At 39.5% G+C, this 24,869-nt stretch overlaps 2 protein-coding genes and 1 non-coding gene across 3 annotated transcripts; 2 read left to right on the top strand and 1 right to left on the bottom strand.

Annotated features, from left to right (window-relative positions):
* Window positions 1–3,064: 3,064 nt before the first annotated feature.
* Window positions 3,065–4,225, top strand: LOC104896783 (uncharacterized). Its single transcript, XM_010683576.2, has one exon. It carries the CDS (start codon window positions 3,065–3,067, stop codon window positions 4,223–4,225), a length of 1,161 nt encoding a protein of 386 aa, XP_010681878.2.
* On the bottom strand, window positions 3,621–3,727 carry LOC125499181 (small nucleolar RNA R71). Its single transcript, XR_007275898.1, has one exon. It is a non-coding gene; the product is annotated as a small nucleolar RNA R71 (small nucleolar RNA).
* Window positions 4,226–4,405: 180 nt separating the features above from the next.
* Window positions 4,406–5,426, top strand: LOC104896784 (uncharacterized). Its single transcript, XM_010683577.2, has 2 exons — window positions 4,406–4,906; window positions 5,010–5,426. The coding sequence occupies exons 1-2, from the start codon at window positions 4,406–4,408 to the stop codon at window positions 5,424–5,426; spliced, it is 918 nt and encodes a 305-aa protein (XP_010681879.2).
* The last annotated feature ends 19,443 nt before the right edge of the window (window positions 5,427–24,869 follow it).

Genomic DNA, 24,869 nt, shown 5'->3' with positions numbered 1-24,869 from the left:
TCAGTAGACATTGGCTTAATTTATTGATGTACATGGAGGACTCTTGATGGGGATGAATACAAAGGTGGTAGCATGCTTGCTAACCAACCTAGGTGGCGTGTGAGTTGCACATGTCATGAGAGTTCTAGTTCTGTTAGAACTCATATCTTTATTGCTTTCCTAGTTCTAGTTGTATTAGGAATCATGATTTTGCCTACGTTCTTAAAACGATGGATTTTACATGATTCAAGGAGTCTAGAAATTCTAGGACTTAGGGACTTGTCCTAAGCCTATTAGGGTTCTTATTTATGTTTCTTACTAGGATTAGTATATTTGTTTCCTACTAGGATTAGCATGTTTAAACTAGTATAAATAGGGTTATGTAGTTCGAATATTTACATAATGAATTAATAAGATTTCGTGAGTTTAAACTTGAGTGTTTATACAAATTTTCTTGATTGTTGGTGGCTTTGCCTTTATACATTCAAAACCCTTAGATTTATTCCTTGTGGTGGCGGTGCCTGTATCATTAAATAATCTAAGAACTATCCTGGTTCTTTGGTTCTTTATATTGATCGAACATATTGATTGTGTTACTTAACTTCCGCACTTGTTATTTAGCCTTTTAGAAGATTAAATACATCACTCTTTAATCTCACGTTTCCTCGAATTTTGTTTCAGGTATCATACTACTTTCAGCTTTCGAATTAGTTGTAAATTTATGAGATTAGTAGAATGTTAAGAGTGTGAAAAATGATAATCAAGAGTTTAACATTGGTTGAAGTTTCATTTTTTTAATTGAAATTTACTATTCATCTATGAGCTTTGTTTATTTGATTTTATTTAGACCTCTATTTCTGAAATCCTGAACCTGCAAATACACTTCATGTCGATGTTGTTGTTTGTTGTTTAATTTGTTGTTGGTTGTTCTATTGTTGTTATTGTTGTTGTTATTGAATTGAAATTGTTGGGGTTACTGATGCTGCTATGCTCTTAGATTGTTGTTGTTGATGTTGATGATGGCTTGTTGTTGTGGTTATTGTGGTGCTGATTCTTCTAACTTTACTAAATGATGCTTTGTAAACTAAATCAGCATGTCGTTGAACCAAATGAGTGTAATTTAGAAGTTAAGTTTAGTTAATGTTGTTTAATGATCTAGTCTCGGTTCTTATTTTGATTTTACTTGTGTTATTTGCAAAGTCAATTTATTAAAATTGAAATCAATTTTTCAAAATTTCTTATTTATAAAAAAAATTAATTTCATAAAATAGTTATAAAGATTTGGTATATTATAGTCGTTGCCTGATAAGTGGACTTTAGGTTCACTTATTTGCATTTAGTTTAGGTCATTTAGATTCATTTTAGGCCATATAGTTTCCTTTTTCTTCCCCTTTTCCATCATTTCTCATATTCTCATGTTTAGCATTTAGTTTTAGTTCATTTGCATACTATTAGGTTGCATATAGGTCATTTCATTTGCATGTGCATTCTACCCCCCTCCCCCATCGAATATGTTCTTGGAGTGTTTTGAAGCAAAGCTAAGCAAGGAAGAGGCTCCAAGCACAGGAGCGGGCGCTCCTGAGGAAGAGGATCGGGCGCTCCATATTAGACAAAGGCAATGGCAGTAGCATGGAGCGGCCCTGGAGCGATCAAGGAGCTGTCGCTCCAAGGCTGGAGCGGGCGCTCCATGTTAGTACGAGCGGTCGCTCCGTCGTCAAAGTTTCTCACTGTTGGCAGAAAGTTGGAGCGTCCCAGGAGCGGTGCAGGAGCGGGCGCTCCATATTGACAGGAGCGGGCGCTCCAACGCCCAGATTTTTCGTTCTTTTCGTTTCGTCTTTTACAACTTTGCCCTTATTTCTACGGGGTATAAAACCAGTTTTGTAATAATTCTAAGACTAAGCTTTTAATTTCTGAATTAATTAGTTCTAATTAGAGAGAGTTTTTAGAGAGAGAAGTAGAACTTAGAGAGAGAAACTATATCTAAACTTTTGAATGTGGGTTATTGAAGCTATTTCAATGGAGTTTTGCATTTGATTTTCATCCATCTTTGAGTATTTCTTCTATCTCTTCTCTTTATTAACTTCTAAACTCGTTTTAGTATTGTTTAGTAGTAATTAGTTGATGATTAACTTATTAGATATGATTTTCACCATTGTTGCTTCACCATTGATGCTTTAAGCTTTTTATTTATTCATTTCCATGGCTAGTGAGTAGATTAGTAGCTAGGGGAAGGGGATGACCTTATTAATCATGTGTTGGCCTTGAAAGTTAAGCTTGGGGGTGTGATTTGGGTGAGATTGTGTTGTCCTGCTAATTTGATTGCCTTGTTTATTTGATTGATCACCATTTGAACTTGTTGCAGAAATCTACGGTGAAGGATTGAGAAATGAAACCTTAGATAGACCTTTAGCTAGATTTTAGGTTGGCTTCACCATGAAAATAGGTGATCGACTCCCTAGGACCTCATTTGGGTCGCTATGAGTTGTGGAAATGTTTGATTAATTGATTTTACCATGAGAATAGGTAAAATCGGTTGATTAAGCCCTCTTAATTAGCTCGAGAGAGTAATTAGGAAACGTTTGAGTAACTTAGTCCCCTAATCGACCCTAATGAATCCCCTTGGCTTGACAATTTGGTTAATTATTTGTTAGCTTGTGAATCCCCTATCCCTAGTGTCCTTTTAATATAGTTTAATTCGAATCATTTAGTCTATTTGTTAGTTTCTTAGATCCTACTTTCTTAGTTGTTCACTAATCTCAAAAACCCCCAAAAATAGGCTTAGCTCGCTAAATCGCATTCAACCCTTGATTAATCTTTGCTTCCTTGTGGATTCGACCCTTTCTTACCCTATATTAGGCTAAGCTAGGTATTTAATTTGGCACGTGCAACGACCGTGTCAAAATTTGGCGCCGTTGCTGGGGAAGCAACGGATTACATTGCATTGAATTGTGATTTTTGAGTCTAAGTCAACTCTATTCCCCCTCCCCTTTTCCATTTTTATATTTCTTTGGTTACCGATTGGTTGCTTGCTACTTGGTGGTAAACCTTTGTGTTGCTAATCTTTCCCTTTAGCTTTTGTGTTTGCATGTCAAGAAGGTTACGAAGAGATCATTTGCTTCTAATCGACCACAATCTTGAGGGCACTCTACGGGAGTTGAGGAGGATTTTTCGGGAACCAAGGGTGCTAGCTACTAGTGAGGAGCAACCGAGGGAGGAATTTGAGGAAGATCAATCCCGTTCTTCTACTTCTAGTACCATGGCTGAGGGTCCACCCCCTCCAAGAGGTTTGAGGGACTATGGTCACCCCGAAGCATTTGAGCTCAAAAGTGGGATACGGAGGCCGGCAACAACCGCTAACTTTGAGTTCTCTCCACATTTGATTAGAATGATCAAGCAAGAGCCTTATGGAGGATTTTCTCATGAGTGTCCACTTGACCATTTGGCGAACTTTCTTGAGCTTTGTGCCACGGTCAAGCAAAATAATGTTAATCAAGAGTTCGTGAGGCTTAATCTTTTTCACTTCTCTCTCACGGGGAAGGCCAAGAAGTTGTTACAGTCTCTACCCCCCGATTTCTTGACTACTTGGGCACAAGTAACGGTGGCTTTTGTTGATGAGTTCTATTCCCAAGAGAAGACTTCCGAGGCTAGGAGGAAGATCTCTAATTTCATACAAGATGAGGATGAGAGTTTAAATGAGGCATGGGATAGGTTCAAAGACCTCCGAAGGTCGTGTCCGCACCATGGGTATAGTCAATGGATGTTGATGCAAAGCTTCTATGATGGGTTGCTTCCCATGACTAGAGCTAGTCTTGACTCCGGAGCGGGGGGTCAACTCACCAAACTACCGGTTGATACCATTGAGCCCACCATAGAGGAGGTTGTGAGGCATTACTCTTGGGGGAACACAAGGTCTACAAGCAAGAAGGCTAATGGCAAAGGGAAGTATGATGTAGATGTTATGGATCATATCCATGCCAAGCTAGACACTCTAGCTAAGAAACTTGAGAAGGTGACCTTGGCATCCCCAAGCCAACCACCTTCCCAAGCTTTCTTTTGTGAAATTTGTGGGGGCACCGATCATGCAAGCTCTTATTGTGGAGGATCTACGGAACATGTCGCATGGGTTGGTGCAAGGCAAGAGGGGCCTTCAAACTTCAACAACCAAGGGAGGTGGAACAACTCATCTCAAGGATCATGGAAACAACCTCCACCCCAAAATCACAACAACTACACATCCAACTTCTGACCACCCGGTTTCAACCAACCACAACAAAGACCACCATTTGAGGCTAACCAACCAAAGCCTTCATCACTTGAGTCTACACTTCAACTTTTCCTTGCCCAACAAACCAAGACCGATGCCGATAATGATAAGAAGTTTGGGGATATTCACTCTTCCTTGCAACAAATGCAAGCTCACAATAAAATGATTGAGACCCAACTTGCTCAAATTGCCCAACAAGTAAGCAACACCACTTCCCCCTCTACTAAATTCCCAAGCCAACCCGTGATTCACGAGCATGCCAAGGCCATTACTTTGAGATCCGGAGAAAATTATGAGGGGCCTAATATGCCTAATGAGGTGAATGAAAGCCCGAAAGTTGAGAAAAAGGGGAGCGAAGGGGAGGTTGAAAAGCTTCTTGAAGAGGTAATAGTGGAGGATGAAAGTGATGTTGTACCGAGCCAAGAGAAAGAAGTTCATGAGCAACGCAACGAGGCTAGTCAAGCGACACCCAAGGCTTATGTGCCTCCGGTTCCTTTTCCTCAAAGGTTAGCTAAGAAACAACTCAATGATAAATTCATCAAGTTCTTGGAAGTCATGAAAGGACTTCAAGTGCATATCCCTTTCCTCCAAGCCATGTCTCAAATGCCCACTTATGCCAAGTTTCTTAAGGAGCTCCTCTCCAAAAGACCAAGCTCGAGGAAAGTGCTACTATTGCTTTGACCGCCGAAGTTAGTGTCGTACTTCAAAACAAGCTCCCCAAGAAGCTTGAAGATCCGGGGTCATTTTCTATTCAATTCCTTTGAAGATTGGGGACTTGGAGCCTAAGAGGGCCTTTGCGGATTTGGGGGCGAGTGTGAGTTTGATGCCCTTGTCCATAGCTAAGCAACTTAATTTTGAACTCAAGCCTACAATGAGAGTCATTCAACTCGTCGATAGATCGGTGAAGATCCCGATTGGAGAGTTGGAGGATATTCCGGTCCAAGTTGGAAGGGTCTTCATCCGTTGTGACTTTGTGGTTATGGAGATGGAGAAAGACTCCCAAGTTCCTCTTATACTTTGGAGGCCTTTTCTTAAAACGACTGGGGTTCTTGTTGATATGAAACGTGATGTGCTTACATTAAGGGTAGGAGATGAGAGCATGGACTTTGCTTTCAAGCAATCAATGAAGTCTCCAATCATGGAAGAAGTGAAGAGGATAGATAGTTTGATGAGGAGGTCTTGAGTTTGAAGGGTATGAGGAATAAGGACCCTTTGGAAGATGTACTTTTGGGCGAGGATTAGGAGGATAATGAGGAAGGGAAGAACTTCAAGCTTGCCATGGATGCCTCTCCAACCTATTGTGCTAAGGAGAAGATCGAAGCCCTTAAGGTGCCTTCACCTAAGAAGGAGAGTTCTAAGCCTCCTCTTAAGGTAGAGTTGAAACCCCTTCCCCCTTCTTTAAAATATGCATTTCTTGGTGAGGGAGAGACTTACCCGGTGATGGTCAATGCTATGCTTGAAGGCACTCAACTTACACTCAACTTCTTGATGTCCTTCGGGAACATAGAAGTGCCATTGGGTATAGCATTGAAGATCTCAAGGGGCTAAGTCCTACCTTATGCATGCATAGAATTCATCTTGATGACGATCATGCTTCTTCTATTGAGCCTCAAAGGAGGTTGAATCCCAATATGAAGGAAGTGGTCAAAAAGGAGGTCTTGAAACTCCTTGAGGCGGGAATAATCTACCCTATCTCCGATAGCCGGTGGGTTAGTCCCGTCCATGTGGTCCCTAAAAAGGGAGGCTTGACCGTCATCACCAATGAAAAGGGAGAGCTAATCTCTACTAGATCGCTGAACGGGTGGCGTATGTGCATAGATTACCGGAGATTTAATAAAGCCACCCGGAAAGATCATTTCCCCATCCCTTTTGTAGATCAAATGTTGGAAAGGTTGGCAGGTCATTCCCATTTTTCTTTCCTTGATGGTTATTCGGGGTTCCTTCAAATTCCCATCCACCCTGATGACCAAGAAAGGACTACATTCACTTGTCCATTTGGTACCTTTGCTTATCGAAGGATGCCATTTGGCTTGTGCAATGCACCCTCTACATTCCAAAGATGCATGGCCGCCATCTTTTCGGATATGTTGGAAGACACCATTGAGGTATTCATGGATGACTTCTCCGTGGTAGGTTTATCTTTTGACGATTGTCTCAAGAACTTGAAAAATGTGCTTCAAAGATGTCAAAAGATGAATCTAGTGCTTAATTGGGAGAAATGTCTATTCATGGTTGAGGATGGCATTTTGTTGGGACACAAGATCTCGCACAAGGGAATCGAGGTAGATAGGGCCAAGATTGAGGTCATAGAGAAGTTACCCCCACCTACTACGGTGAAGGGAGTGCGTTCTTTTTTGGGTCATGCCGGTTTCTATCGCCGGTTCATAAAAGACTTCTCTAAGATTGCTAGGCCCCTATCTAGCCTCTTGCAAAAAGATAACGAGTTTGTTTTTGATGATGATTGCATGAACGCTTTTGAGACTTTAAAGCATGCCCTTATTTCCGCCCCCATTGTGCAAGCTCCGGACTGGAGCTTGCCTTTTGAACTAATGTGTGATGCTAGTGATTATGCAGTGGGAACCATTTTAGGGAAAAGAAAAGAGGGAAAGCTTCATGTGGTTCACTATGCGAGCAAGACACTTGATTCGGCTCAAAAGAACTACGCCACAACGGAGAAAGAGTTGTTAGCGGTTGTGTTTGCCTTTGATAAGTTTCGGCCTTATCTTGTGTGCTCCAAAGTGGTAGTGTACACGGACCACTCGGCAATAAAATATCTTATGTCCAAGAAAGATGCGAAGCCGCGATTGATTAGATGGATCTTGCTTCTCCAAGAATTTGATATTGAGATTAAAGACAAGCAGGGAACGGAAAACTTGGTGGCCGACCACCTTTCACGGTTACCTTTGATTGAAGACTCCACCTCCCATGAGCTTCCCATTGATGATAGCTTAGAGGATGATCTCCTATACTCCATCAAAGCCCTTGATACCCCATGGTTTGCCGACATAGCGAACTACTTGGCTTGTGGGATTATTCCTTTAGAGTTTACATATCAACAACGAAGGCGGTTTCTCCATGATTCTAAGTTTTATGCGTGGGAGGACCCACTTTTGTTCAAACGGGGGGAGGATGGTTTATACCGGAGATGTCTTCCCGATGATGAGATAGCAAGTGTGATAGAGAAATGTCATTCATCCCCTTTTGGAGGACATATGGGCTCCGACAAAACCGTTGCCAAGATCTTATCATGTGGATTGTGGTGGCACACAATGTTCAAGGATGTTTGGAGCTTTGTTAAAGCTTGCGATCGGTGTCAAAGGGTTGGCAACATCTCAAAAAGGCATGAATTACCCCTCACCAACATTCTAGAGTTGGAGATCTTTGATGTTTGGGGGGTGGATTTCATGGGACCTTTCCCTTCTTCACTTGGTAACTCCTATATTTTAGTGGCAGTTGACTATGTCTCCAAATGGGTGGAAGCAATCGTCTCTCCTATAAACGATGCTAAGGTAGTTAACAAGCTCTTCAAGTCTGTGATATTCCCGAGGTTTGGGGTTCCAAGGGCCATGATTAGTGATAAGGGATCCCATTTCATCAAAAAGAGTTTCCAAGCACTCCTCTCTAAATATGGGGTGCATCATAAAATGGGGCTCTCCTATCATCCACAATGTAGCGGCCAAACGGAAGTGTCAAATAGGGAGGTGAAGCTCATCTTGGATAAAACCGTGAACCGATCTCGCAAGGATTGGTCATTAAAGCCCGATGATGCTTTATGGGCCTATAGGACAGCTTTTAAGACACCAATTGGCACAACCCCCTACAAGCTTGTGTATGGCAAATCATGCCACTTGCCAGTTGAGTTAGAGCACAAAGCATATTAGGCCATCAAGCTTTTGAATTTTGATCTCAAGTCATCCGGAGAAAGAAGACTTTTGGATGTTCATGAGCTCGAAGAGCTTAGGCGAGATGCCTATGAAAATGCTAGGATTTACAAGGAGAGAACTAAGGCGTGGCATGATCAAAGGATAATGAAGAGAGAGTTCAAGGTAGGAGACAAGGTCCTTCTCTTCAACTCTAGGCTAAGACTCTTTCCGGGGAAACTTAAGTCTAGGTGGAGTGGACCGTTTGAAGTAAAAACGGTGTTCCCGCATGGAGCGGTGGAAGTGTGGAGTGAAGAAAAAGGGACGTTCAAAGTAAATGGACAAAGACTCCAGGTATACCATGATGGAACCCAAATTGAGCACATTGGTCACATTGCTTTGGATGACTACCCCCTTTCCCTATGAGAATTTTAATCGTAGGGAAGTCAAGCTAATGACTTTAAAGAAGCGCTTACGGGAGGCAACCCGGGTTCTAAGCTTTGAAAAAAAAGAAGAAGAAAAAAAAAGAGAGAGAGGAGTGAATAAGAGGTTTGTCATGAGAAAAATTGAAAAGAGGAGTGAAAAATATAATAAATTGGCTAAGTGTTGAAGAAGGGAAGGAGGAGCGAGCCTAAAGAGCCCAAAAGGGGCGCTCCACAAGAGGAGCGGGCGCTCTACCTTCCGCAAAAACCAAAAAGGAAGGCAGAGAGTTGGAGCGTGGGGGGAGCGCTCAAGGAGCGGGCGCTCCGTCCCACGAAAAAAATTTGAAGAAAAAAACAGAAAGCTGGAGCGTTGAAGGAGCGCCCCGCTCCCTTTTAGCTAGAGCGGGCGCTCCTCACGCGTATTTTTTTTTTTAATAATCCCCCTTTTTCCCATCCGACCCACCCTTTCTCTCTCACTCACACCCCCCTTCTCTCTCACTCACATTTCATTCAAACCCTCTTTTCTCTCTCTAACCTCCATTAAAAATCCACCTTCAAACCTTCATATCTCCTTCATTTCTCAATATTTTCACTTACTTCCTTCACAAAACCTTCATATTTTCTCCTCCACTACACAAAGAACCCACTTTCATCCAAAAGCCCCAAATTCGAAAATTCATCATCACTTAAAAGTTGAAGTTTGGGGGAGATTTCTTGAAGAAAAAGGGTAAGGAGCACGATTGAAGCTTGAAATCGCCTACATTGTTCGCAATTGGGAATCTCTTCACCCCTCTTAAAGAGGGAGGTAAAACCCTAACCCTAACCCTAACTTTCATTTTTTTCTTCTAGATTTGGTTAGTAAATTTGAATATATGATGATTGTGGTGTTTCTTGTGGAGTTAGCTGGTAGATTTAGATAGATTTTGATTTTTTATCTGATGTTTGGAATTTTTGGTGATTTCTTTCGTTCTTTTCCTTTTAGTTACTTACTAGTTTTATCTTTCTAGTTTCTTTTGTTTTTATTTTTTTTGATATATAGTCTCTTTTCAATTTTTCTTAGTTTTTACTTTGATTTTTTTTTTTCTTGCCTTAGTCGGGTGCCCTTATTTTTGTGCTTATTTGTTGGGTTGAGTTCGTGTCTTTCCATTTCTCAAAACTATCACTTGGTTGAGCTATTCTCTTTAAACTCCAAGCATGTTTCGTTCGCGTAAAAAAAGTAAGAAAGACCATGGCTCCACTTCTCAAAAGAACCCAAAGGGCACCCTTTCGGCTCTTAAGTTCGCCAACCCCGAACATAAACGTTAGTATGACGAACTTAAGCACCGAAGATCAAGGCTTCCAAGTTTTTCCATGGTGACACCCTAGAAAGTTTAGGGATAAGAACTGGTGTAAGGCGTGCCTTGTTTGTTTTAGGCATGGAACGCTTTTACACGTTTAGAGCTTTGACGTATGAGCGCCTCACTTTGGAATTCTTAGCCTCTCTCGAGAGACGTGAGGTTGAGGGACATGAGGGGGAGTATGAAATCTCCTTCCAATTGTTCAATCAACCTCTATGCATCTCTTTGAAGAGACTTAATGAAATTTTCCAATGTGATGCCTCAAACGCCATTCGCAATCCCGAGATTTGGCAATACCCCGTCTTCTATCAAAGGGACGTATTTTGGCGCGACATTGCCGGATACGCTCCCTTTGATCCAAAGACGGGATATTCCTCTCACATGTATTCCCCCGTCCTTAGATACACACACCGCCTCCTTGTTACCTCCATTTACTCAAAAAAGGAACCGAGTAAGGTAGCATCGGAGGAGGTGAGTGCACTCTACATTACCGCCCATCACCCTGAAGAAATTGGGGGCAAGCTGAATTTCGGATTTCTATTTCTCCAATGGTGTCTTGCTATACGCCGTGGGGAATTATTCAAATCCGATATTCATTGTGGGGGGATGGTTACTATCATTGCCTCCGCTCTTGGGTTTGGAGAGCAACTCTCTTTGTTGACTCCAGTTGATAAGAACCCCTTCCTTGATTTGAATTATATTAGAGCCGCCGGGTGGATTGATTTTACCCCCGATCCCGAGCGGTTTGTTTGGAAGGTAAGGGGTCGTCATCACTGTTACCTCCCAAACCCAGCGGTGACCACCTTTGATCGCGAAGGGGAGGACGCTGAGATTCTTCTCATCCCTTTTGACCCCCCCCGTCGCGGAAGCACAGGCCGCACGAGGCAACTTAGCTCCTCCTCTCCATCAAGAGGAGCCGAGTTCCAGCCGGCGTGCCTCAGTGTCATCCTGCTCTTTTGACTATGAGGGGGCCTATCACAGTCTTGCTTTCAACCAAGATCGTATGATGAATATGATCCAAGGCATGAGAGAAGACTTGAGTGGTATGATGGTACAATGCCTAAAGAAGAGACTCCCTTCAAACCTTCTATCAAACCCCATGCCTTAGCTTGAATAACAAAAGTAGAGCTACCTAAGCTTTTACCACCCGTACGAAGAACACTACCTTTATTATCTCTAATAACAAACCCACAAGAGGCTTAACCATCCGAAAGTTTTGATTCATCAAATTTTAGCTTAACAAAAGAAAAAGGGGGAGAAGCCCAAATAACATTTTGGCATGTCCTAATTTAGCAAGCATAGCAGGGGCAACCTTACTAGAAGAAGCAGAAATATGGGAATGGGCTTCCTGTTAGCCTTAGCCCAATTAGCAACAAAACACGAAATCAAAGTACTAAGAAATAGATTCATCTGAAAAATCACAAAAACCACCAAACAAAGGATTAGATTTAGTCTATGGAAGAAACATTATAACATTGGTCCAGAGACCTACGAAAAGACAAATAATCCATAGAATCACAATTTTGAGGAAGAAGAGGCCACTGTAAATCGCCATTAAGACATTGAATGATATCCAGAGTGAATGGACTAGAGAAAAAAAAGATGAGTAGCATACTAAGCGTGGAAATTGCACAACTCACACTACTGAGAAAGAAAGATATAACTTTTCGCAAGTCTTAATTTGGTAAGGAGACCATCATTACAGGCTTTCACAAAAAAATTGATTTTCGGAGGACATCCAGGTTCCAAATCCATTTGTATTCAACATCCTCATAATGACAATTGTACTCACCTTGAACTAAACGAGCTCCAGACTTAACAAAATACTCTTAGTCCGAGGATAGACTTAACAAAATACTCTTAGTCCGAGGATAGACCCAAAACAAGCTCATCCTCACAACCCCGGGAAGGAATATACAATGAGCAAATCTTATCGACTAGGTGAGAAGGGATAATAGCACTCAACGTAGTTCTATCCCATAACATTTCTACACAACATACATACAGAATATCTTTAAGAGGATAGGGAAAAACCCATTTGTCCATCCAAAAACTTATTTTCATACCATCCCCTAAATGTCATCTCAAACCTTAAGAGAAAAGACTCCTTAGACGCATCAGACTTTTCTAATGCCAAGAGGCTACCTTAGAAACTTTGTGAGTAAGAATATTTTTACTCTTACAATGTTTCTTTTTTGTTAGATCAACCCACAAACTAGGATGATCCTTCACCAATTTCAACAATAACTTCATTTGGAGGGCCCTATTATGAGGCTCTACTTTGCAGAACCCAAGACCCTTTTAGCTTTAGATTTACAAATGCAGTCCAAGACAACAAATTTACACTCTTATTAGAGACGTTTTTATTCGAAAAGAAATTCCAAGTTTAATCCAAGTTAGACAAAATAGATTTTCGAAGAGAAAAACTCTGCATTTAGAAATTAGCTTTAGTTGCTACATTAGCTTGAATTAAAACCGAACGACCCGCTTAAGACACAGCATTAGCCTTCCATTTTGATAATTGATTAATTGTTTTAGAAAGAACAGAACCAAAAGTTTCCTTTCTAACACGAGAATCTATGATAGGACACCCTAGGTAATCCCCCAAACTAGAGGTTTCTGTCATAGCTAAAATACTACTAATATTAGTCCTTTCTTGGAGGGAGACATTCCTTTAAACTTGAAAAGCAGACTTATTATAATTTACAATTTGACACGACATAGAACAATACTTGTCTAGAATATTCCAAATAGTAGAACATCTTTGGTCATTAGGTTTTGTAAAATCATTGTATCATCTGCAAATGTAAGAAAAGGAATCCTAACACCAGAATTAGCAACAGTAATACCTAATAGTTTGTCTCTTAACACTCGTTCTAGAAACTTCCCTAGCCAACAATTTCGCACATAGAATAAAAAGGTATAGGGATAACGGATCCCCATGTCTAATCCCTCAGAAAGGGAAAAACCGATCACCTGAGATACCATTCACAAGGACTGAAAAATAGATAGAATAAATACAACTATTGATCCAACTTATCCATCTCGAACAAAAGCAATTTCCTAAGAGTAGTAAAAATATACTTCCATTCCAACATATCATATGCTTTTTTCATATCCAGTTTAATAGCAATCCAGCCACCTTTACTAGATTTTTCCTAAAAGAATGTAAAATTTCATGAGCAATCAAAATATTATCTTGAATTAACTGATTTGGAACAAAAGCACCCTGCAAAGAATAGATAATTTTTCCCATAACAGTTTTTAAGTGAATAGTGATTATTTTAGAAATAACTTTTTTACATAGTAGAGCATAAACTAATCGACCGGAAATGATTAGCATTCCTTGGATTTTATAGTTTAGGAATCAGAGAAAAAAAGTATGGTTTATTTCTTTAAGCATGTTACTCGAGTGAAAAAAAAGCTCTCACAGCTCGAATAATTAAATTACCAACAAGAGTCCGGTATTTTTGGAAGATAAAAGGAGGGAACCCATATGGACCTGGAGATTTGTCCGGTGCTAAATCAAAAACCGCACTCTTAATTTCCTCCCCAAATATTCCATTAGTCTAGAGAATATTATCCTCTTCCGAAATAATAGGGGAAAGAAAACTAAAATCCGAATCCTTACAAAAATAACAATTCGGGTTGGAAAATAAAATGTTGTCTAGATTCATCAACAATTTCCTTGGCTATCAAAATGTGACATGTGATAGGTTCTTGAGAAAATGAGATAAATTCTCTCATTTGATTTTTACTTCTCCTAGTCGAAGCATGAGCATGATAATATTTAGTATACGCATCACGTTGAGTGAGAAAGGAAGTCTTGCTTTTTTGTTTCAAAAATTCCTCTAAAAAGGATAATAATCTCATTCTTCTTCTTTATAGTAACTATCTGTTCATCTTGAAGAGTAACCAACGAAGTATGAGAACTTTTTGTTGTAAATTGAAAAATGTTTCCAAATTGAGTTTGATTCCACAGTTTCACTTTTTTGTTTTAATGATTTACATTTTTTCACTAAACAGAACGTATTATCCATTAAGTTGATTACAGCAAGTTCTCTTCACTAAATTATCAACGTCTTTTCTAAGGCACCACATCTTTTCAAATCGGAAGGGAATGGTTATAGTCTTACAGTTCTGAAGATAGTGGTCAGAAGAGGAAAATATATTGCATTTATTATAAGGTTGTGCGAATTTAGCTAACCAGTCAATACTTGCAACCTCCTATATATCTTTTCGTAAATATTATCAGTACTTGAAAGACTCTTTCTCCAAGTAAATCTTAGGCAATTAAAAGGAATCTCAACACAGTTAATACTATTGAACAACTTATTCATAATGTTTAGTCTACTGATACTAAAAATACCCCCCCCCAAGTTTATCTTGAGTACTACTAATTTCATTAAAGTCCCCCAATAGTATAAAGTGGATAGACAAATTGTTTATATAACATATCAATTCTCCCGAAATTCGGCTTTGTGAGTAGATTCTGTCGAAACATAGATTTAAACCGCAATAAAGGAAAATTGTAATTTCAGCATACTAATATTGCAAAAGCTAAAAGGATTTATATTACAATCTTTCCACATAAGCCACAACTTACCTAAATAGCCAACAGTGGGAATGAAATCAAAGTTATAAAACCCACATTTCCTAATACAAATTGAAGAGGGAGGGGTCTGAGATTCAAAGTCATATGACTACTGTTAAAAAACCCTGCTGTTAAAAAATCCCTAACATTTGCTAAAGCGCTTTTTCTTTGGCATCCTTTAATGTCGCAAAATGAAAATGTTAATTATTTATAAAACACAATACTACCAACCATGATTTGACTTACAAGCGGGACTGACCTAGAACCTTTTCCTCTTTAGAGACGGGGATGCATCGCCTCCTCTTAGCCTAACCCATTTAAGACGATAGCTCAACTGGAGGGTTGGGTCAATACCTGGCTTCTCAATATGATTGATTATGGAATTATCCGAGTTAAGAGAATGAAAAGAGTTTTCTGCCAGGGGATTAAGCTCCTCTATATGATCACGTGGGTCATTAAAAACAGTCAAAGCGACATCATCATCATCATCAATGAGGAAAAAAATTATCCACAGTACATTTTAGAGGCATATACTGATCGAAATCAACTAACTCCTCAGTTGAATAAACTCTAAGAGGGACAGGAGAAAGAGAGGGCACCAGCATCAACTCACCAAGAGCACTTTCTTTCAACAGGGGATCAGTAGGTTGGGGGACTAGAGGAGCAGCATCATAGTCATCATCATGAAAGGAATCTGTGAAATGAGAGGGGAAGTTCTCACCAACTTTCCCTTCCCTTTCCCATCAACTGTAGATACAATAAGAGTAACTAACTTACTCATAACAACAACCTTCTCAGGGGGTTCTTCAATCACAATACCTTTAGCATGAGGGACAGGCATAATACCTTTCCCAGCAGCATTAAATCTTTTTTTGAATGGAATAGGACTAGAGCTAGGAGCTTTTTTGCCAAGGTGTTTGGACTTTGCATGCACCACTTGTGGTGGCTAAGCAATGGTAGTATGCAAGTCTTGTCCAATTGCCTTAGCTAAAGCTTTGTAAAGACTTATTTGTTAGGATTTTTTACTAGCTTGATAATCACCGTTTTTTTGGGAGAATTAAGAAGAGGACAACTATCAATAACACGCACAATATCACCACAAAATCAACAACCAAGCGAGAAATCTTCATACCAAATTATATAACTACGAACTAACTCACCTACACTAATCACTTTAGCAAACTCCAGGAAAGGGCCTTGTATATCAATCCTAATACAAGCCTTTGCAAACCTTATTTAGTTCATTAACAGGTATATTTGATCCAAATTTATCAAAGGACCAATGTCATTTATAACAAGAAAATTAGCTATTGAATCAAAATTCATTAATTCAGTTGGAAGCCTAGGAAATCTAACGCAAAGATCCACCCATTTGATCTCTTCTAAAATAGCGATCAAATGATGGTTTCCAAGATACATGACAAGCAAACCTCCTTGAATATGCCAACTTGTCAAGGACGTTCACTCCAAACCAAAGATAAATCTTGGGGGTTTGCAAAGCGAAGAAGCCAGTTATTACCGATTCCTAGGTAATTAATATCTCCCTTTACAAACCTCCAATCATATTTAGACCTAGAAATTCTGGTGCGTAGATCAAGAGGGGATCATACCATCTTACCAATGAGGAAATTTAGATAATTCAACAATATCAAACTTGACTTGAGGAAGATCATCCAAACCAATAGCCTTTAGGAATGAGGGAGGAGGTGGTGGATCAAGAGAAACACCTCCAACAAGGGGAACATTGGGCTCACATATAGGGGGGATTGTACCAGACACAACATTTTTCCCACCCAAATTTGAAGAGGAATCACTTTCATGTTCAAAATTTTTAGAATCACGGTTTTCAAGTAAAACTTCCTTTTTTTTTACTTCTCCATCATAAATGAAAATACGGTTTTTTCACCAAATGCCCCTGACAAAAAAATATATTCACCAAATACCCCAACTTTTTTCAAAATTCACCATATACCCCTGACATTTAACAAAATTCACCAGATACCCTTACTATTAACGGACGTTAGTGCTCCGTTAGCCGGTACAACTTTGCCATTAGTCAACCTAATTAGTTCTAAGTCAACCTAATTAGTCCTAATTCAACCTAACTAAACCCTAAACTCTCCTTAACCCAACCCCAACCCTACCCCCAAACCCTAGACCCACCATCCAACCCAACCTCACCATCACCACCCCCTCTTCTCCCCCTCCCCGGCAACCCCGCAGGCCCCCTTTCCGGCAGCCCCCCTCCCCTGCTCGCCTCGCTCGCGCCTCCCCATCTCCTTCTTCCCTCGCGCATCCCCAGCCCTTCTTCCCTCGCGCCTCCCAGTCCCTCGCGCTTTCCTCTAGGGTTTGGGGAGGGTTAAACACATCCGGTTCTTGGAAAGCCGATCTCGAATTCCCCCCAACATTCGCTATTCCACCATCGAACATCGACGACAGATCAATCGGGTTGATAGGCGGAGGAGACGATGAAGGAGGAAATATAAAAGGGGCAAAAGGCGCGAGTTGATCGGCGGCAGAAGAGGAAGGGCTAGAGGAGAACAAGGGGCTAAAAGGAGGAGGAAAAGGGTTAGGGTTTTCGACTTCTTCAAGGAAACCGCCAATGCAATTAGGGAAAAAAAGTTCCGATGAAGAAGGAGGGGCTAGGTAGGTGCGAGGGAAGGAGGGGTTGTGGAGGCGCGAGGGAAGGAGGGGCTGGGGAGGCGCGAGAGAAGAAGGGGCTGGGGAGGGGGGCTGCCAGAAAGGGGTTGCGGGGTTGCCGGGGAGGGGAGGGGGTGGGGCTGGGGTTGGGTGGTGGGTCTAGGGTTTGGGGGGTTGGGTTGGATTAAAGGAGAATTTAGGGTTTAGTTAGGTTTATTTAGGGTTTTTATGGTTAATTAGTTAATTACTTAACGGAGTACTAACATCCGTTAGACAAAAAGGCATTTTGGGTAATTTTTTTTAAGATTTGGGGTATCTGGTGAATTTTGTTAAATGTCACGGGTATATGGTGAATTTTGAAAAAAGATGGGGTATTTGGTGAATAAATTTTTTTGTCAGGGGCATTTGGTGAAAAAACCGATGAAAATAACTTAAAAGAAAAGGACTCCCTATTCAGGACAATATGAGTAAATGAAATAGGAAAGAACAGTGGCGGATCCAAGATTTTTACATGGAGTGGGCCAAGCTTAATTAATGCCTTAATATTCTTTACATTATGAGATAATATTTTTCTCTCTCTCTAAACGAGAGTTTCTCTCACTAAGTCAGTGAGTTCTCTTCCAAACTTCTTATTTTGGTTTACTATTCCATGCAAAATCTTCTCTAAAACTGCACGCGTCGTCAATTCAGTCCAATAAACCCAAGAACTTTATATTTCCGCCAATACATGTGTTTTAATTGTGTTGGGAAAGGTACTTGCATCCTAAGTCATAATTGTAGTCTACTAGGTTTTGCATTTGGTTCCCATGCAAAAACATTCCAAAAAATTCCTTCCACTTAGCACAACGCTTCAGTTTCCTCGCATAACTCAAGTTCAAAACATCAGTGTCTCCTGTGTTTATTACTAAATTCTTCATCTTCAACCACCACACATTTACTCAATCTCTAGTTTTATTCAATCATTCATGTCTTCAAATTCTTCGTCTTCCCATTTTAGAATAGGGGCCTTAATTGAACCCCCCCCCCCCAAATAACTCACCAACAAACATTAACTCGGCCATGTCTGGCATAGGCATGTTCTTCAGCCCTAACCCATCACACATAAATATTGTCCAAGGTATAATTAATTCTTAATGGATAACAAGAGGGCCAATAACTGCTCACAAAATGGGGGTATATTATATCGTCACTTGTTCACGAAGAACGGATCTGGAACCACTTATATAGCAGTATACAACCATAATTGATGGTACGTAGGATCCTCACTGTTCGCAGATGCCATTAGTTAGTTTTGTCGTGCAACATTAATTTCGAAGCTTCTCGTCTTTGAGTTCGTGTTGTGGGTCTCTTATTGGGCTACCTTTCATTTGCATGGGTCATGCAAGCCTTGTGTCATGTGGGTTTTATGGAAAATATTGAAGAAATGGAAAGACCACTTCCATCAAAACTTGAAATCAAGGCAAAAATGATTCTCGACTTGTTAAGGCCTCTAATCCCAGGTTATTTCTTACCCTCTACAATGATAAGGTAATATGGATATATTTTAGGTATAAGGGCGTTTTTAATTTTGTAAAACATGTGGCAATATTGGGCATTACACTAGCGGGTGTAATTTGTCTGATTGTGAAGCTCATGTACGAGTTAGATCTAGAGTAGCAGGGGCATGAGAGTTGTTTTAGTCCTATGAGTCTTACTTATTACACTAATTATATAGAGGGTCTTCCTGATCGGTTTCGTTATAGAAATACTATAGTCGATTTGTATCAACCACTGAAAGAGGATGACAAACCTAAGCAGCAAAGGTTTCCTACATCTAATGACGAGTTTGATTCTGATGCATATCATGACTTCGATGCCAATGAACCTGCTTATGCTGCCTATTTTTGACAATGTGGAGGATGATGAGTTGTATTTCTCATACGAAGATGTTAATCTTGAGGAAGGGGAAATTGGCCCTCATGACAATCTTCTTACTCCACCTCCTCGTGTGGATATTCCAATAATGTCTTGGGCCAACATTGTACATCAATCTCCATATAGAAGATTTGGGTTCTTGGATGACCCATATGCTCAACTTTATTAGCCTTTAGTTCTGCCAATACTTCAACTCATAGCTCAATGGACAATCCTTAACTATGACCTCCACATATGAAAATGGTGAGTCTTCCACTCAGCCTGTTCAACGTCGTACTTCATTTTAGACATTGGGGATTAAAGAGTTGGCTCAACAATCTAGAAATCCAGAAGCCTTCATGATGTGATTCTTAATGAAGAATTCACTTAGTTTGGGCTCTTGATGTAGTTTAGTGGATTTGGTTTATGAAAGTTTGTATTTTTTTGTTGTTTTTATTTAATTAGAAATTAGATATGAAGAACTCAGGCATATTTTCGGCTCACAGTTCAACTAGGGTTTTGGATACTCTCTTGAAACAAGGTGGATTCTGATGTGGATTAGAATAGTCGTTATATAGAGTTCTATTTCTGTTAGGATTCTATGTAAATTAGGGTTTTAATTTTAGCATTATTTTAATTAAGTGTTTAAATGATAAAGGAATCCTATTATATTTAGGAGTCTAATTCCTTATCATTGAGTCAAAGTAGGAGTTTTAATTTTCCTAATTATGTTCTTATTAGGCGTGTGAAATAATATAGATAAGTATAGGATAATTATTTATCTTGATCCTTAAGATAAAGATAAATAAGTTTATTTGTTTTACTAGTTCAAGTAGGTTCAGGAAAATCTTGTACTATATAAGGGATTTTCGGCCATAATGAATAAAGTAGATTGATTTTGAGTTAATTCAAGTTTCCGGAGAGAATCCACCTTGTTTCAGGAGAGAATCCAAAACCCTAGTTGAACTGTGAGCCGAAAATACGCCTGAGTTCTTCATATCCAATTTCTAATTAAATAAAAACAACAAAAAAATACAAACTTTCATAAACCAAATCCACTAAACTACATCAAGAGCCCAAACTAAGTGAATTCTTCATTAAGAATCACATCAGATTCTCTCCTGAAACTTGAATTAACTCAAAATTAATCTACTTTATTCATTATGGCCGAAAATCCCTTATATAGTACAAGATTTTCCTAAACCTACTTGAACTAGTAAACAAATAAACTTATTTATTTATCTTAAGGATCAAGATAAATAATTATCCTATACTTATCTATATTATTTCACACGCCTAATAAGAACATAATTAGGAAAATTAAAACTCCTACTTTGACTCAATGATAAGGAATTAGACTTCTAAATATAATAGGATTCCTTTATCATTTAAACACTTAATTAAAATAATGCTAAAATTAAAACCCTAATTTACATAGAATCCTAACAGAAATAGAACTCTATATAACGACTATTCTAATCCACATCAAACTCCCCCTCTAGAAAAAAAACTTGTCCTCAAGTTTTGTTGTAGCCAAGCAATCATCCATGCGCGAAATCCATGATCCATTAAAATTAGGGCACGACAGGCAGCAAACCGTAGAAGGCATGATACTCTTTGAGATACGTGGCCAAGACGAACCGGAGGAGAACAAAAATCAGTGGAAGTAGTGGCATATGGTGGTACCCAACGTTTCCTTGGCGCTTTAGTCTTACACGGGGCAGCAAAGATCGTACCTTTGGTGGTGGGACAAGCCAAAGATGCAAGCGTGAAATCAATGGGAACGTCATGGGGAGTGGAGCAAGGCAAAGGTTCCTGCTGGATGGGCGTGGTCTCGGACGAAGGAACTATATGAACTAAAGCATCCGAATTTACCTTCTCATCGGCAATCACTTGCTTGACGAACAAGATATATTCTTCCTTAGTCACGTATTCGTCATTGGGACATTGATATTCTTCATGACCAAATCCCTGGCACTTCAAACAACGAATCCTTATAGCACGTTCCAAGGAGGAGAAACTCGTGGTTAGAGCAGCCATCTGAGCCATGAGCTTGGCGTTCGTAGCCTGAATGGCAGCGAGCATATCGGTTTGATTATCGGGCATGGTAACAGGCGAGGTGATCGAAGGGCAGCAGCACGGCTGTACGTTTAACGCTGCACAGAACTCAATACATGTCAGAACAGTATGAAATTTTGACACAACAAACTTCACTATGTTACGAGTCCAACCAGCTAAAAATCATCAAATTCCGATTAGGCACGCTCTGTCACAGGCCGTCGCAAGATAGGCGTGTCAAACTGGGCGACAGAAATTTGACGCAGATGTATTTGATTGCGGCGACTTCTTCACTGGTCCAAATATGCTCAAATTTTGACACGACATAGATCTCTTTGTTAGCTTTCCAACAAACCAAGAAAATCTAAATTCCGACTTGTAACGGAGCCACACGAACAGATTTACCGAACTGGTAGCAGAACTGAACGCAGACGAGGGTGTGTTATAGTAGCGACGGATATGGGGGGTGAAGTAGCAGCAGCCACACCACTTGATGTGATTCTTAATGAAGAATTCACTTAGTTTGGGCTCTTGATGTAGTTTAGTGGATTTGGTTTATGAAAGTTTGTATTTTTTTGTTGTTTTTATTTTAATTAGAAATTGGATATGAAGAACTCAGGCGTATTTTCGGCTCACAATTCAACTAGGGTTTTGGATTCTCTCCTGAAACAAGGTGGATTCTCTCCTGAAACTTGAATTAACTCAAGATCAATCTACTTTATTCATTATGGCCGAAAATCCCTTATATAGTACAAGATTTTCCTAAACCTACTTGAACTAGTAAAACAAATAAACTTATTTATCTTTATCTTAAGGATCAAGATAAATAATTATCCTAACTTATCTATATTATTTCACACGCCTAATAAGAACATAATTAGGAAAATTAAAACTCCTACTTTGACTCAATGATAAGGAATTAGACTCCTAAATATAATAGGATTCCTTTATCATTTAAACACTTAATTAAAATAATGCTAAAATTAAAACCCTAATTTACATAGAATCCTAACAGAAATAGAACTCTATATAACGACTATTCTAATCCACATCACTTCAGTCACATTCCCATGTCATCGAAATAAAATTCAGGGTTACTAGATGTTGCTGTCAACCAAAGTCATCTACATGCAAATCAAAGTACACTCATGAACATAAATTTAATTGAACCAATTCCTACTCGTCTAATTTCGGAGGTACCACCTAGTATTACTCCACATGTAGGTCATGTGAGTCCGGCAAGGCTGCGATCATGGCAAATTATTGATGGTCTATTGAATGCCTTGAGAGTGCATCCTTTTACTCATTCACTTCAATCAAATTTCATGGCACTGCACCATCAGCCTCAATAGCCAATTTAGAGGGAGATTAGGGAGAATGACCCTCCTAATTCACCCCAATCTCCTCGCACTGAACCAAATAATTGGCTTTCTCTAAGTCCAGTTGCAACTTGGACTACGAAACGTGTGATAAAGCATTCTCTTGTTTGGAGCAATTCTGGTGGTGATGTTCCTAATCCCAATTCGGACCCAAACTACATAAAGATAGACTGTGCTATGAAGAGAAGGAAAATGAAGTGGGAAGCATGGGAGTTGAATGGAGGTTTCAATATTTGGATGCATAAGGATGAGGAACTATGTTTTCAACCAAAATCTCTGACAGATATCCAATGATAGATTATTTAGGTGTTGAGCCTGGGGAAGATATTTCATCAAAGCTTCGAGGAAAACAACTTGCTTCCTCACAAGTTGAACAAGGAATGAAGAAACTTAAGTGTTACAATCAGCATACAACAACTACTTCTGCAACACATGAAATGGCCATGGAATTTTCAGTGGTACTTTAATTTCATATCCCCTCCCTCTGGTTTGGAAGTTGGCCCTACACAACTTGCCCTAGTGCCATGAGAGTGGCAGCTTGGAATGCAAGAGGTCTATCTAATGGCAACTCTCTTGCATATACTTACATCTCGTGGTTACATCATTGCCACAATCTTATGTTCATGCTTATTTCATTCGGAAACTAAAACTACTATAAGTCATGTTATGTGGTTTCTTAATGGTTTGCATCCTAATCTTATTAGTAGGATGGATGCTGATGGATCTAGGGGTTTGTTAGTGTTAGGTTGGACTAATTTTTAAATCAATGATGTAGTTCAATCTAGTAACTTTATTATATGTAATGTTATGAAACATAATGGATATATATATATAGTGTGTGTGTTTTGTGTATGGTGATCCCTGTGTAGAGGCAAAGCCTCAAGTTTAGTTAGATTTAGCTCATCATTTACATACTCTCCTATGTGTCTCTTAATTGGTGATTTCAACCAATTGGAATAGTTTGAGGACAAACTAGGTGGTGCTCCCACAATTCGAAGGTGGGAAGTGTTTATAGATTGGAGACTAGATGCAAATTTATTAGATGTGCCCTTCTATGAACCTCATTTCACTTAGTCCAACAAATAATTTTATGAAAACTTGATTTTATAACGTTTAGATAGAGTGTATGTTACAGTTGATTGGATGAATACCTTTCCTACACACTATGTGCATCATGAACCGATTTTGGTGTCTAACCATGCTGCTATTGTCTACATTTCTCATACTATACCGACTAAACGCCCTTACCAAATTGAAAATTGGTGCCTGACTATTGATGAAGTGAGAGCACTTATGCAGGCCCAATGGGCAACACACCATCATGCATGGTTCCCAAATGTTTTCCTTGTCTTGTAAATTAAAAAGGTTGAGGGATGATCTCCAGACATGGTGCATTAGTCACAAAAAATTCAAAGGCTTGGACTGGAAAGCTATTTGTGCAGACTTATCTAGGTTGGGTCGCCAAGTTTCAAATAATGATACTGCTAGTTCTTATATTCAATCAATTCAACAAGCGTCTTTTAGATGGAAAGTGGTTATTTGTATTGGAAGCAACATATGAAAAATCTTCCAAAGTCAAGAGAGTGAAGCTACAAAATAATATTGTCATGTTAAATGATCACTCTGAGAGTGGCTCACTCAACCACATTAAATTACAGACAATGTCAAGAACCACCTCCAAACTATTCTTCAAAAACAGCCACATGACAACCTAAGTCAAGAGTCTGCTCAAATACTACCATTCAGCCATGGTTCTTCAGGAAGTTTTTCTCACACAATGATGCTTAAGAAATTTTCATGTCTAAGACTCCTACTACTCATCTTGATTTCATGTTTTAGAAGGGACATGTTTCTGGCCACTTCAATTCTAAGTCAGGTTATACTTTTCTTATGAACAATGACAATATGGCTATTACTTATACTAATGTTCTCGAAGGCGTGCAAAATCTTATGGCAACTTCTTATCATGCCAATGTGGAAAGTCTTCATGTGGAAACTGCTCTATGATAGAATAACTACAAGTGATCAACTACAGAAACATCACGTTATTTCCAATCCTAACTGTGAAATATATCCTGCCACTATGGAAACAACTAAGCATATCTTTCAGGAATGTAACATGGCTATTAGTACATGGCAATGTGATCCTTCCTTTATCAACTTCAATCAAAATGATCCAGCACCATTTCAAGATTGAATCAGCAAAAGCATCCTGCTGTTTTATAGCGAGCATAAATAAGATCTTGTGCGTCTAATCAAGTTCATTACTATGTTATGGAGTTTGTGGTTGCACCGTAATGAACACATATTCAAGAACACTGACCCTGATTATTGTTCTTGAGTTCAACATCTTATCTCTCAAATACCACAGCAACATTAACACTATCAAGAATGGCTGAGGTTACAACACCTAGAGTTTCTTCCATCCTCAAGAGACTCATCC

Source organism: Beta vulgaris, chromosome 6, assembly GCF_026745355.1.
Source record: "Beta vulgaris subsp. vulgaris cultivar EL10 chromosome 6, EL10.2, whole genome shotgun sequence".
In the NCBI taxonomy this organism is placed as follows: Eukaryota; Viridiplantae; Streptophyta; class Magnoliopsida; order Caryophyllales; family Amaranthaceae; genus Beta; species Beta vulgaris.
The sequence above is the reverse complement of the archived record's forward strand: the minus strand, read 5'-3'. Positions and strand labels throughout refer to the sequence as shown.